Here is a 15,084-nt window from a genome sequence, read left to right as displayed (position 1 = left end):
CACTTTTATTTTTAGCAGCAGCGTTTAGGATCCCACAACAAGGCATGACAAGTGGTTTGTCATGCCTCATAGTATATTATTGCAATGTAGCACAGTAGTTTGTGGATTTTTCTGTGCCTCTAAAACCAGTTCTGAGAACAAAATGTAGAGAGGAGAAATTTTGCACTTCAAAAAGACTGCCAATTTGTACTAGCCATGTCTGTATGCACAGATACTTTTTAAAAACTTCTCTCTACCGATCTTTTCTGTTTTCTTGCCTATCCTTAACCGATGCTGAATGCTATATCTGGGGACTTCTTAGGAGTGAGTCCCAAGATAATATGTTCAGAAACTGTTAGTTGAAAAATCTTCACTACACCATCAATGGCAAATCAATGAGGGGCTGCCACAGGGAGGAAGGGGTCGAGCTATTTTCTAAAGCGCCTATAGGCCAGACAAGGAATAATGGATGGAAACTGAACAAGGAGAGATTTAACCTGGAAATAAGGAGAAACTTTCTGACAGTGAGAACAATCAACCAATGGAACAGCTTGCCCTCGGAAGTTGTGGGAGCGCCATCACTTGAGACCTTCAAGAAGAGATTGGACTGCCATTTGTCAGAAATGGTGTAGGGTCTTCCGCTTGGGGGGGGTTTGGACTAGATGACCTACAAGGTCCCTTCCAACTCTGATTATCTGTATCTGTAAATTTATGCCCTTTTGTTATTTATGCACTTTGTTAGTCAACTTTAAGCCAGTCAGGATTAAATCCTTGGCAATCAGCAGAATTCACCTGCAATGCAGCATTCTAACCACTGCACCACTACAGCTCTTGTGGTGTGGGAATCAGACCTAAGTCCTATCCTATGGGGACCCAGTGGTGGGGGAAAGCAGGCCCAAGGGCGGTGGGGATCCAGAGAGGCAGAAGAGAGCACGGGGTGTCCCAGGGGGTGGAGAGGCCTCAAGAGACCTTGGGCAGGAGGGCCTAGGCCTGCACTATCCTTCTCAGGGCCTTCCCCACCCCTGAGGCATCCCATGCTCCACTTAATGACTGACACGTTCATTTAGTGACCACATCAAGGGAAAACAGGGGTGGGGGTTTGTTAAGTAACTCTGTCTCACCTAACAGTCATCACAAAATGAGATCATAACGGGCAGGCTCCATTGTGGTCATGTGTCGAGGTCTACTTGTAAAACAGTAGGGACGCAGTAAGAACTGTTAAAACAATCTACAGTCTTTGAGCAGTGAAGATCACTCCAAATCCCTAGTATACTAAGCATGCTCCCAATATTTAAAATCTGATTATATAAGCTGGCACAATATTTTGCAGAAACTAATGGCCTACGAAGGGAAAACCACACACACACACACACACACACACATTAAAAAAAAAACTTCATAATTGCAGCATTTTCAACTGTAATTAATTAATATACACAACAGGTTTACAACCAATAGAGGTGTTTATATTTTAGTAGAATTCCTTAGTGACAAAACCCATTGTAATTGGTTCCTCTAGTAAACAGTATCAATGCTACCGAGACCATCCACAAAAGTAATTCAACAATGACAATTTAAACAAGATGCCTTCCATGGGACATCATGAAGCGCCAGCCTCGTGTACATTTTACTTCACAGCGTTTCTGATTCTCACGGCCTTTGCGAGGAGAATTGACTTCAGGTGAGGTATGGAAGCACACTGGAAAAAAGCAATGAGTCTTGCCTCCTGCAACTTGGTGTCTGGGTTTCCCAAGATTAATTGGTAACAGATCTTTAAAGGAAATATAATCCATCTGGAATCAAATAACAATGACAATTGTATGCTGTGATGGTACTTATCCCCCAGTGAGCAATCTTTTGCTGATATCTGCCCATTGGCTAAGTTGTACTTCTAAAAGAAATCCACACTATGTTTAAGGCCTCTTGAAGACTTAGATTTAAGAATATCACCATCCATATTTATATATTTACATTAAAAGCTCCTGGAAGACTCACAACCAAGCAGCCTAACGACTTTCATCAGTTAGAAAGGAAATTCGGATATCCTATAAAAGGAAGATTTGAGACACAATAGGAGCAGAAACTTCAAAAAACTGGGCATTTCCTCTGTAATTCTTTAACCAATTTAGGATTGGAAGAACTGTCTTGAGCATCTGCACAGAGTCACTTCTAAAGAGAGATGTCATCATTGACTTTAAATGCCTTGTATGGACAAGGAAACTCTCTTAAACACAGCACTATAAACTTGTCAGACCTAATTGGAACAGAAGGGAAACCAAGGCAGCTGTCGGCAAAAAAGCCGTCACTAGCATTTTATTGTTTGCAATCTTCACTTTCAATAGATTTCTGCTCTTATGACATGTCCATGATTAAAGAAGAAATGTGTTTTATGGACAGAATGTGGAAGTGGAAAAACACTACAGCATTCATCCATTTCTTCAAATGTTTCAAATCAATATTGTCAATCCAATATATTATATTATAAAAAGCATCAAAGTGGATTAGATCAATCTAACTGACAGAAGGAAACCTCTACACTGGACAGAATAACAAAACCGTATTAACAGCAATCTTTAAGTCTAGGGTTATAGCAATTCCCTTCTCAGAGCAGTCCATCATAACAACATTTTTTTAATTAAATAATGAAGTTGAGATATAGGGTAGCCAATAAATACATTCAATAATCTAAATTTTTGGAGGAGTCTTAAAAATTAAATGCATTTCAAATATTTGACTGAAAGGTAGGCTTTTATGTTTTTCTCCTTATTAAGGTGAGAATTATAGTTTTGACCTTGCAAACTGACTAGAGAAGACCAATATTGAAGCAAACACGTGGCAAACATGTTTTGCTTCAACATTTTCATGTCTGTTGATGTACTGTGTTGTTTTGTAAGTTTGGGGGAAAGGCACCTGTAGCAGTAGAAAGGATTGCTTTAATGTCCTTATTGGTATGAGGTATCCCCAAATATACTGATTGCCTCTCCCTCTGGGTAGCCTTGATTCTTTCTGAGTTTTTCCTATAAGTTCCAATATTGGTCACAAGCTGCAAAAAAGTACAGCCTCTGGCTCTTCTGAACAAAGCATTACACTCAGCCTCTCTGCCTCTATAGAGCATCTGACATGTAGAATGACAGTGCCTCTGATCATGGACTTTGTATTTCCGCATCTTTGATCATGATAGCATCTCTTTCCTTTTGCTATAATGTAAATGTCAGCTTTGGAAGCCATATTAGCAACAGAAGCTTCCACATTCTTGAGCGTGGGAAGTTGGGAGGGGGGATTTCATGGAGCATATATGGTTAGACGTCATAGCATTTTTCTTTAAAGTCAAGGTCATGTTATTATTCCTGCACCTGGTGAAGGAGTGGTTGAAGGGATGTCTCAAGTTGGAACGGATGGGGATTGGGGAATGTGATGGAATGATGGGTGCAGGGGGTAGATTTGTAAATTTTACTTATTGGAGGAAAACCCAGAACTTTCAGATTCAGGTTTTCCCAGATATGCCAGTATGATCACTCTAATAAAATGGAACTTCGAGAAAATGCCTGTCTTGGAGTTTTGCTGTTGGAGTTTGTTTTTCTGGAACTCTGACACTAAACTGGACAATTTAGCCCATTTTTAATTGACCCGATTCAAAGTGTTGGGAGGATTGTTGTAGAATTGCAGATCAAATGCTTCCTTTCTGGTATGACTTATCAGCCAGGGGATTAAGAGACTGGGTGCTGTATCCCCTCCAATTCTCTGCTTCAACTAGAAAAATCTAGCGACAAAAAATCCAGTTTTCATGCAGAACAACCTTCTCTTATCTTTTTCTTTCTTTCTCCTCTCTTCTCCCCTACCTTACCTTAACCTCCTCTCCCCAATCCTTTTTAAAATGGCTTCTTTCCACGTGCGGCCCTCCCGAGCTCCGTTCTTCACTGGCAGAGGGTTGCAGGAGGCTGTTGCAACTGAAAACGGAGCTAAGGAGCCTGTTTTCACTGGCAGAGGCACCGCGGGACACCACAGGCACCAACACGAATTATATCAAGCAGGCCACGCCCACCCTGGTCACACTCATCCCGCCCATCCCCGAGATCAACACAGCACTGATGCGGCCCTCAGTGAAATCGAGTTTGACATCCCTGTCCTAAAATAATTCATGACCGCCAAAGTAAAAAATCAAACCCCTGCCCATTTACCTGATCACCTACCCACTGAGCCTCTTTGATTCTCCCAGTATCAAGTGAGGCCCTCCGCCCATGTCCAACTGTGTCATTCCATGTCACTCTTCTGTCCTCTGCACCCTTATTCGGCCTGCTATAGAGAATTAGAAGAGTCTCCAGAACGCATCTGAGTCATTGAGTATAAGCAATTACACTTGTGTGATGTTGGTTGTGATTCAATGCTAGCAGTGGCTTCAGCGAAGCAAGGGTGACATGAAGATAGGAAACCTCCAATTGTTGAAGCTATTTTGACTGTCTTCGGAGGCATCTGCCTAACATATTTCTTGCCTTTTTGACTTCAAGAAGAAAAACTTGGAATCTTGCCTAGACAATTCAAAATGGGTAAAAGGAGAAAAGAAATTCTCATCAGTTTGTTTTAGAAAAGACTCCTTCAGTCATCTTTATTTAAATTGACTGAAATTTTGTGACATGCCAATGGTTACATATGTTTCGCATATGTTTATTTAATCTTTTTAGTTCATCCTGCTGTTGAAGGCTCAGGATTGACATATACATTTTATAAGATGGCTTCATATGCAGAAGAGGAGAATTAAAGGAAGTCCTTAAAGGTAAAAGTTCCCTTCGCACGTACATGCTAGTTGTTTCCAGTTCTAGGGCGTGGTGATCATCTCCGTTTGTAAGCCGAAGAGCCAGCGCTGTCCGAAGATGTCTCCATGGACATGACTAAATGCTGAAGGCACACGGAACGCTGTTACCTTCCCACCAAAGTAGTCCCTATTTTTCTACTTGCATTTTTACATACTTTCGAACTGCTAGGTGGCAGAAACTGGGACAAGTAACAGGAGCTCACTCTGTTATGCAGTCCTAGGGATTCGAACTGCCAAGCTGCTGACCTGGCTGATCGACAAGCTCAGCGTCTTCGTTACTGAGCCACCGCATCCCTTAAGGAAGTCCTTACTCATCCATAATTACAATTTTGTGTAGAATGCTGGAATTCATACAGGTAATCCTTGACTTACAACCATTCATTTAGGGACCATTCAAAGTTACAACAACACTGAAAAAAATGACTTAAGGCACTAATGATCATTGCAGCATCTCCATGGTCACATGATCAAAATTCAGACACTTGGCAACTGGAATGCATTTATAATGTTTGCAGTATTCTAAGGTCATGTGATCACCTTTTGTAACAATGTAACAAGCAAAGTCAATGGAAGTGCCATATTCATTTAACAACCATGTTATTAACTTAATAACTGAAGTGCCTTACTTAACTGTGGCATGAAAGGTTGTAGAATGGGGCAAAACTCACTTAACAACCATTTTGCTTTGCAATGGAAATTTTGGGTTGTATTTGAATTGTAGTCAAAAGTTGAGGACTACCTATATTGTGTCCCTGAATCCTGCAAAGTTTATACAAGCTGAACTAATTTTTATGTTGATCTTTACTAGTGAAAATATCTGGGTATAGAAACAGTAGATTCAGTAGAATTGGCACTGTGGATATGGAGAAATATGGCATTCTTTTTCAAAGTCCATCAACTTGAATATTTTTAATATAACAATCCAATATTTTTTAATACAGTTCAATATTAAATATACAAAGACAAACATCCACAACAATTCAGAATAACAGAAAGGTCTTTTATATAAAATATAAATATAATGCAAGGAACTGAGGTTAATTTCTCAGCCAGCTTTGTGTTCTACCAAGCAAAGGGCCAGAATTACAACCTCCTCTATTTCTCTTCCATGATATTATTACTCAGCTCAGACAAATAATTTGTTGCTTAGAAATCTCACCTACCTTCTATACAACTGAAAGGAGAATGATAGGTCAGCAGTTAACAGGGTTCATATTCTTTCCTTTTTTGAAGCTGAAACTATTATTGTTCTATTCAGGGAAGCGGCCAAGCCTGTTAGTAGCCTATTAATAATAGCACAAAGAACTGAAAGCAGAGGTGCCTGATTGTTGCTATAAAATTTCTCTAACTTGGAAGGTTCAAATCAGCACCTTACACTTTCACAGGTTTGCCTGAACCATCTTCCCCCATTATAGAAAGAAAGAAAGAAAAAAGAATTCCTGAAAATTCCTACAAAATTTCAAAATAAAGCAGATAGAAATTTCACAACAATCTTTCCAATAAAATTGTTTGCTATTCCTTTTTAAGAAGTTATAAGGAGAGTAATTGCAGCAATCCCATTTTTGTTGTTGTCAGGTAATACCACATGGTTGCAGCAATCCTGTAGTCCTGTGATTACTATTTGTGACATCCTGCCAAATTTGCCATGCAGCTTCTTTGTCAGAGGACAGAAGTCAAGGTTGTATATGACGATCATATGCCTACCCAGTTTGGTATAAATCAGCACATATTGGGAAAGTAGATGTTGTTCTGAATGAAGCTAGCAGAATTATTACCGGATGCCTTAAACCTATTCCTCTAGATAAAATCTACCATCGGTATTGCCTCTCCTACTGTTCAGAGAAGCAATAGCATACAGAAAGAGGCTTAAATCATAAATACCCGCTCTATCGCCTTCAACCAGTTCATCAGAGATTAAAACCTAGGAAAAGCTTCCTTACTTCGAGGGAACACTTCGAAGAATTTAAAAGCAGAGAACTACAAAGAACCAACATTGGACGGAACCAACGGAGGAGCTGTGCATGGGTACAAGATCCAGAGATACTCTGACCAGATGGAACTAAACAGTGGCTTCTGCCCTTTTTGACTGTGGTGAGATGCAGACAACAACACAAATGTATACCTGTCCTTTGGGTCCTGATCAGTGCACATTTGAGGACCTCATGACAGTATGACAGAATGCAATTAAGGTTGCTAGTTTCTGAACAAGATCTGTTTAACTTACACCAGTGATCCCCAACCTTTTTTACGCCGCGGCCCGGTACCGGCATCAGCTGGGCGCCACGGCCCGGTACCGGCATCAGCTGGGCGCCGCCATCTTTTTTATGAAAAAGTGCTTCCGGTGACTCACCGAAGCTTTTCATCAAGATGGGGCGCAGCTGCGGTGAGCTTTTCCGGTAGAAATGGCTTTCTACCCGAAAGCTCACCGAAGCGCTGGCGCCGCCATCTTTTTGATGAAAATAGCTTCCGGTGAGCTTTCTACCCGAAAAGCTCATCGAGCGCTGGTGCCGCCATCTTTTTGATGAAAACATGCTTCCGTGAGCTTTCTACCCGAAAAGCTCACCGGAAGTACTTTTTCATCAAAAAAAGATGGCGGCGCCAGCAAGCCAGCAGCCCGGTAGGACTTGTTCCGCGGACCGGTACCAGTCCGCGGACCGGTGGTTGGGGACCCCTGACTTACGCAACTACACAGACCCATTGTAAGACACCATGGTACGGCAGTGTGCTAACTCTGAATCGTCATCAGATGAGTGGATACTAAACAAGGATCTCCTGTCCTTGCAAAACTGGCTTTCAGGAGGAGAGATCTATTTTACTCTTCTGAAGATTCAGAATAACAGCTTACTATTTTATATAAAATTATATTATATAATTAATGATTACAGTTAAAAATAAACTTAAAATACATTTTTCCAGCATACAGACCAGGGCATTCCAGACTCTATCAGTAATTTTCACTCTAGTTTATGATTATTATACACATAGGAAAAATATATCACTAAAGCACACCTATCCATTTTTGTTTATGTTTTTAGGGTTTATAATGATGCTTAAAATCTTTTTTTTTCTGATAGAAATAGAACACAATTGCAGAAAAATTCTTGGAATTGCATGTAATTTCCCTGTAGTCATTTGTTCATACCTGGTTGCAATATTATTGCAATTAGCAATACTAATAAATACTAATGAAAATTAATCGTGTAAAACAACTATTGTATCTACTATTACTTGCAATTTTGATAACTATATAGTCTGGCACTTAGATCATTACCATGAAAGTTCATCCATGTGTTTATATTCAATAATTCATCATATTCATGCATAATAAAAAAGAAAAGTGTCTCAATTTGGCTGGAATTAAAACTAGTTTCAGGAAAGATTCAAGGAATTCTGTGAGTTTTGGTCCTGTTTTAGGCATGAAAGCCAGCTGGTGATATTGGACCAGTCACTCTTTTTCAACCCAACCCACCTCACAGGGTTATTGTGAGGAAAACAGGAGGAGGAAAGTATGCTGAATTCGTTTTCTGTCTTGAGTTTTTTGTCAAAATAACGAAGGTGGGATATAGATTAAAAAAATAAACTGAATAAAATAGACAGCAGGTAGTATATGGAAGGCAAAGGAGAGAGTGATAGAACCCATTCATAATTTCATTTATTGATTTCAATCACTCAGATAATTATTTGATTGCAGGCTTCTGACTGTATTTTAAAGTTTGTATTCCTAGGCCTTTGTCGAATAGCTAGCTACTCTTTATAGACATACCAGTAAACATAACAAAAAAATACACTGCAAGCTGCTAAATCGTCATAGAAAGTTGACTTTAACCACTCTAGTTTTTACCGGCATTAAAAACAGAAAAATACAGTGTTGTTGATTTAACTTCACAGTAATGTTTGGTTTTTTTTCTGTCAATTCTACAACCTTTTGGTTAAGAAAGGAGCCAACAATTATTATTTTTTGTGAGGGGGGGGGGCTAATGTGAGAGATTAAAAATCAGAGGGTGTATGTACTTTGTTTAATTTCCTCCCTTCTTTTCTGACCACTAGAACACTTTAAGTAAATTTTGTGGTAAAGCAAAGACCACGAGCACAGACGGTGTCTGAGACAGTCATAGTGTCTGAATATACTTTTTTGTGGTACTGGCAACATTGCTTTGATTAAAGGTTGGCCTATGGCTGCAGTTTGTACACTTTTATTTTCCTTTCCCCAAAAAACTGTAACCGAATTAAATAATGCAGAGGCAACTGATATTACTTATATATGTTTAAAAGGTTTTATACTGTAAGTCCAGTTTCATTTTGAAGTGTAATTATATATCTTCATTGCTTCATGACCCATGCACAATTTAGTAGATGAAATATTTTAGGCTTCTAAATTTTCATGGGAAAGGAAGGTTTACAAAATTTATACTCTGTCTAGAGCCTGTTCCCCAATCTCTTATAAGATATATGAAAAGACTGAGGCAGCCAGAATCTTCTGCAGGGGAATGTGAGAAGTAAAGTAAGTGACAATGCTGGCTTTTGTTCAACAACTGTTAATACACTTTGTGACTCCTTCAAAATCCAGTTTGGAAAGTCAACATTTCAGCAGCTTTGGGAGATTTAGCAATGGCTTCTCCCCAGACCACATAAAGCTTCTTCACAGATCACAGAATGTTCCCCAGATCACAGCTCATGAAAACCAGAATACAGGTAGTCCTCGACTTATGACCTTATGGAGCCTGCCCAATTGTGACAGCCATAAAGTGGGTCATCATGTGACCAACCTGATTTTATGACCCTTTTGAGGTGGTCATTAAACAAACTCTATTTGCTATGGGGTGTTTTTGCCAAAAACTGGAATTAAAGACTGTTTTTTGCCCCCCCCCCCTAAAAAAAATCCCACCACATTACAAATTGCAGTTATGTGACAGTGGGATACTGCAAATGGCAGTAAATGTAGACCGACTATCCAAAATCCGGTCATGTGATTGTGGAGGGGTGGGGCTGGCCATCAGAACTTTGGAACCAGGTTGTAAGTATCCTTGGGGTGGTTTGTCATAACTCTGAACAGATGCCAAGTCAAGGTCTGGCTGTATCTCAGGTGGGATACCACATTACCTAGGAGACAAACTCAAGATACATCAAAACTATACAAGACTGAGAAATTGTGAAGGTGCCCATTTCCAAATATAATGTATCTGCCTTATTTTATACAAGAGGGGAGATTTTATTTTATACATAATATAAGAGAAGCTGAATATTTCACGCCTTTTTCTCCTCTGAATTCCCTGCTGGATGTGGAAAAAAATGTTTGGTATAATGGTACACAAATAGAAAATATGTAGCCCCTATGTTCAGAGCATTCTTTTTTCTATTAAAAAGGGGATAACTTATAGGCTACCTTACATATGAACTGAGAAACCAGGTCCAGTTCAAGCTTCCAAAACCTTGTTAAAGTCAAGGAGAACTCCAATACTTGGCAAAAACCCTCAAATTATGTCTATCCAAGACTTTTTCTAGGCAGCATGTACACAGTTCTGTGTGTTGTTCATTAAAACCATTGGGAAGCTTTTACTAAAAGAAATTGGCTCTTTACTCAGCAAAGGGACAGCAAAGCAACCAAAACTTAAGGCTCCAAGCACAACTGTAGATGCTGCGTGCAAACATTATACCAGAAAATGTCCTCTGATTTATGTTTGATTGATTCAGTAGTTCAATTTCAAGCTGACCTTGAAAAGGGCAGGGGAAAATATTCCTATTTCTATTTCTGAGATCAATGTTTAAAAAAATGATTGCAGAGTATTAAAAGAGAATTGGAACAAAATCTTCAAGTTACATTTTCAAGTAATTTCATTGCCTGAAATAGTAATGATATTAATAAGTACCCAATGTTCGTTAATTTCTTCCAGTGATTTTGCACACCATTGGCAAAGAAAACGGAAAGATGGAAAGGTTTGCTTTTAATGAGTAAATGCACTAGTCTAAAAATAGTAAAAATGTAAAGACATGGGAGGAGACTGAAATATGGTGAAGGAGGAAGAGAAAACTGATGTATTAAAATGATTTCATGCAACGTAAGTAATTACATGATCGAACTGAATAAGTGAACCAGTATCTACAAAGATAAGTACATTTAGCAGTTTCCTCAAACTCGACTCTTCCAGAAATGTCAAATGATGACTTTCATCATCCCCAATCACCATGACAACTGGCCATGCAGCTGTTTATGAGGGAGTATATCTTAATTGCCCTGGGGAAGGCTACTATAACATCTTCAGCTATTTAATCATTGATATAACCATTTTATTATACCCTGTATCTGAATAAATTGTTAATTTTTAAGAAAAGACTCCAGATGTTTGGATACCTCAGCCGCAATGAGAAGAACAACAAAAGCTTCAGAACTTTTCAAGACCATTGTAACTTCAAACAGTCACTAAGCAAATGGTTCTAAGTTGAGGACTACCTGTATTAAATTTGGATGAGTTTTACTCAGCAGCAACCCGAGAGTATCATTATTGCTCCTATTTGCACCTTGCTTCCCTCCACCTTCAGAACCTGAGGCTGCACATTTTGCAGAGTTTTTGCCACTCAATCCTGAGCTTCCTCTAAATCTGAGGTTTCTATCAGACCATTACACTTCCCCTCACCGCCCCTTGTCAGATGGGTGGGACGGGTGGCACTTGTGACATCTGAAGGGAAATTATTTTAAAGCGGACTGTTATAACAGGGCAAGGTGGCTCTTTAAGAATTCAATTAACTTTCAGGCTCTTTTGCAATCAATCATTCCAGAGCACGTCCTGCCACTCTTCATTCCAGGCGGAGTGTCCGGAGACTGCCCAGATGTTTCAGCCTCCGGTTCTCCTCCGTGGAAAGTTTCCGCCTGGAGGCTGCTGAGCGTAGACATTCTGTTCTCCTGACTCGCCTTAATCTAGAGTCCTGTCAGAGCTGTCACATGAAGAGTGAATCATGGGCCTTACTGAGAGCCCTTGAGCCTGGAGAGGAGCTCAGGGCAGGCAGCTGCATAAACCCGCACCCAAGTGCACAGTTCTCCTCACAGAGAGTTTTACAGCCCAACCTTTGGATAATCCCAGAAGCTGACTGACAGGCCCTGTTTGTTCAATAACAGAAATTTGCCAAAAACAAATTGGCTGTCTTTCAAACCGACACCCTGGCCTGGGCTCTTTAGACTAACCTTCTTCTCCTCATTTTTCCCCCACCTCCCCTCTTCCCCACATTCCATTTTCTTCACTCTAAACAAACCGGAATTTTAAAAGAATGCGGCTGCCTCGCTGGCCTTCGTAGAGTTGCGCTGTCCCTCCTCCCTGCTTTTCTTCTTCTATGTTTCCCAGGATAACATATAATCCTTTGCACCTGCAAATGCTCCACAGACTGCCGACTGCCAAGAATCCACCACGTGTCCTTGCTTCCATGACCAAAGTTCCTGTGTTTAAAGAGAGAGGAGGTGGGTGAACAAAATGTTAGTCTCTGCTTTGCTTGCAGCTTCCTACTTTCCTATCAGGGTGAGTGGGTGCTGGAGTTTTAACCGGCTATTTTTGTGGCATCTTCAATTATAGAATGAGTGATCTCTTCTACCCACCCCACGCCCACCAAAGGGCCACATGTAAAAGTGGTCGATCTGAGGAATGATAGCTTGTTTGCAGAGCACTGAGCACTGAGCACTGAAGCTTGTTTGCAGAGAGTTAAATATGTATTTGTTTCAGCCTGGAGAAATGCAGTTTTGCAGATACTGCCCGGATCTTATTTTCTCTTGGGAAGATAAAACATGAACAAAAAAATACTGGGAAAAAAATACCAGCAGTGACTTCCAAGCTGAATACTCATGCCAAACAATATCTTTTCCAAACAACCGCTCCACATTGTACCATACCCAACACTTTGGACTATATTAATAGTCTTAAGATATACTAAGTTGAGCAGTCCCAAAGCTAAGCAATCATCACTATTAACAGCAATCTTAATGAGGCAGAAAATTGGCCAGAAAATAGTAACTTGCCCTAGACAACCCGCTAACTCTGTGTTTCTCAACCTTGGCAACTTTAAGACATGTGAACTTCAACTTCCAGAATTCCCCAGCCTAGAGAATTCTGGAAGTTGAACTCCACATGTCTTAAAGTTGCCAAGGTTGACAAACAGTGCTCTAACTATATGGCTAAACTGTTTAGAATGGTATAGAGTTTTATATATCTAACAGCTGAGCTGGGGATCTGTATTCCCACCTGACCCACATTTTGGGCAGAAACATCTAAACTGAAAGCCAATTTACAGTTTCAAAAATAATAGCAAATTATGAGCACATTCTCCTCCAGTCTTCCCAGAATACTGATTGACAAGCAGTTGTATCAATTCCTTAAACAGCAACCCAATTCCAGGGCATTTAAAAAAAAAAAAATCGGAAGAATGCTGGAAAATGAAATTTCAACAGCCGAGTCCTGTATCAGTAGATAGAGCATATCCAAAGCAAGGCTCATCTCACAACCACAAAAACCACAACTATTTCTGGAGAAAGACCAAGATTCAAAAGTTCAAGCTTAGATCAGCTTTCTTTGTGATGCCTTCCAGATTTTTTATTTATTTATTTGATTTGTCAATTGCTTATAAAAACATGAGTAAGAATATAGAAAATAGGTACAATTAAATGGGGACAATAGGACAGGGACGGGAGGCACGATGGTGCACTTATGCACGCCCCTTACAGACCTCTTAGGGGTGAGGTCAATAGTGGATAGTTTGAGGTTAAAGGACTGGGGGTTTGAGGAAGTAACAACAGAGTGAGGTAGTGCATACCAGGCATTGACCACTCTGTTGCTGAAGTCATACTTTCCGCAATCAAGTTTGGAGCAGTTAACATTCAGTTTGTATCTGTTGTGTGCTCTTGTATTGTTGCGGTTGAAGTTGAAGTAGTCATTGACTGGTAGGACATCGTAGCAGATAATTTTGTGTACTACGCTTAAGTCCAACCGTAGGCGGCCTAGTTCAAGATTGTCCAAGCCCAAAATTTCAAGTCTGGTGATATAGGGTATTCTGTTGTGAGCAGAGGAGTGTAGTACTCTTCTTGTGAAATACGTCTAGACTCACTCAATTGTATTAATGTCTGATATACAATGCGGATTCCAGACAGATGAGCTGTATTCGAGTATTGGTCTAGGAAAGGTTTTGTATGCCCTAGTTAGCAATTCAATATTTCCAGAGGAGAAGCTTCGTAAGATTAGATTTACAACTCTTAATGACTTTTTAGCAATGCTGTTACAGTGAGCTCTGGTGCTTAGGTCATTAGACATGAGTACTCCTAGGTCCTTGACAGAGTGAGGGTCATCAATGAAGTCATATCCATCTAGTTGTATTTAGTGTACTAATTTTTTTACCAATGTATAGGACAGAGCATTTGTTGGTTGATATTTGGAGTTGCCTACTGTTTGACCATTCAGACACATAATCAAGGTCACTTTGAGGAACAGTAGCATTGTCGGTGGTGTTGAATAGTTTTACATCATCTGCGAAGAGGATGCAGTTGCTTATAAGGTGATCGCAAAGATCATTTATATAGAGTATAAAGAGTGTGGGTTCTAGAACGCTGCCTTGGGGGACACCGCTGTTAACTGGAGCAGGGTTTGATATAGTGCTCTCTATTTTTACTATTTGTTGCCTGTTTGACAGGAATGCAGTAATCCACTTATGAAGGGATCCGGAAATGCCATAAGAGTTTAGATTTAACAGTAGTTTGTCATGTACCACTGAATCAAAGGCTTTGCAGAAGTCTATGTAAATTGCATCTATTGCTTTACCCTGGTCGAGTAGAGTAGTCCATAAGTATGTGTGAAGTATCTTAGCTGATTTCACCAGCATGGCCAGCTATAAGGAACAGTGGCAGTTTCATCAGAAAACATCTGAGGGCATCAGATTATGAAGAAGTATTACAGATAGTATTATCTCTAACCTAGGTAGATGCTAGCTTCTAAAAAAGCTGAACTGAGAGTCAAGAACCAAGAAAACTGGACAACACCCTTCCATATAAGAACTCAAAGCAATTTAGATGACCAAGGCTAAAGGGAGAGTGAAAACTGGCCAACAGGAAATAAGATAATCCCCTTACAAAGAGGCCAATTTAATTATGGTGTTTCCACAAGGCAGGGAAAGCCCTACTCTCTGAATCATTTAAAAATAGACCACAGAATGCAGCACTTGAGAGCATACCAGAGGGAACAATTCACCACTGGCACTTGACATAAATGAGCTAACATGTTTCTTTCCATTTCCTTGTTTTACATGGAGAGCCAGCTGAAAATGTGAAA

General features: G+C 39.9%; 1 protein-coding gene across 2 annotated transcripts in view; it reads right to left on the bottom strand.

Annotated features, from left to right (window-relative positions):
* SLC25A26 (solute carrier family 25 member 26) overlaps positions 1-15,084 on the bottom strand; it is a 143,199-nt gene that overhangs the window by 17,945 nt on the left and 110,170 nt on the right. For both annotated transcript variants that reach the window (XM_026679417.2, XM_087954580.1), the window contains one exon: positions 12,146-12,215. In XM_026679417.2, coding sequence (XP_026535202.1) covers positions 12,146-12,215 — 70 coding nt within the window. The remainder of the gene's footprint in view (positions 1-12,145; positions 12,216-15,084) is intronic.

Source organism: Notechis scutatus, chromosome 2 (genome assembly GCF_049901735.1).
Source record: "Notechis scutatus isolate UNSWTSFEM ecotype Mainland chromosome 2, rNotScu1.2, whole genome shotgun sequence".
In the NCBI taxonomy this organism is placed as follows: domain Eukaryota; kingdom Metazoa; phylum Chordata; class Lepidosauria; order Squamata; family Elapidae; genus Notechis; species Notechis scutatus.
This window is presented reverse-complemented; position numbering and strand designations above follow the sequence as displayed.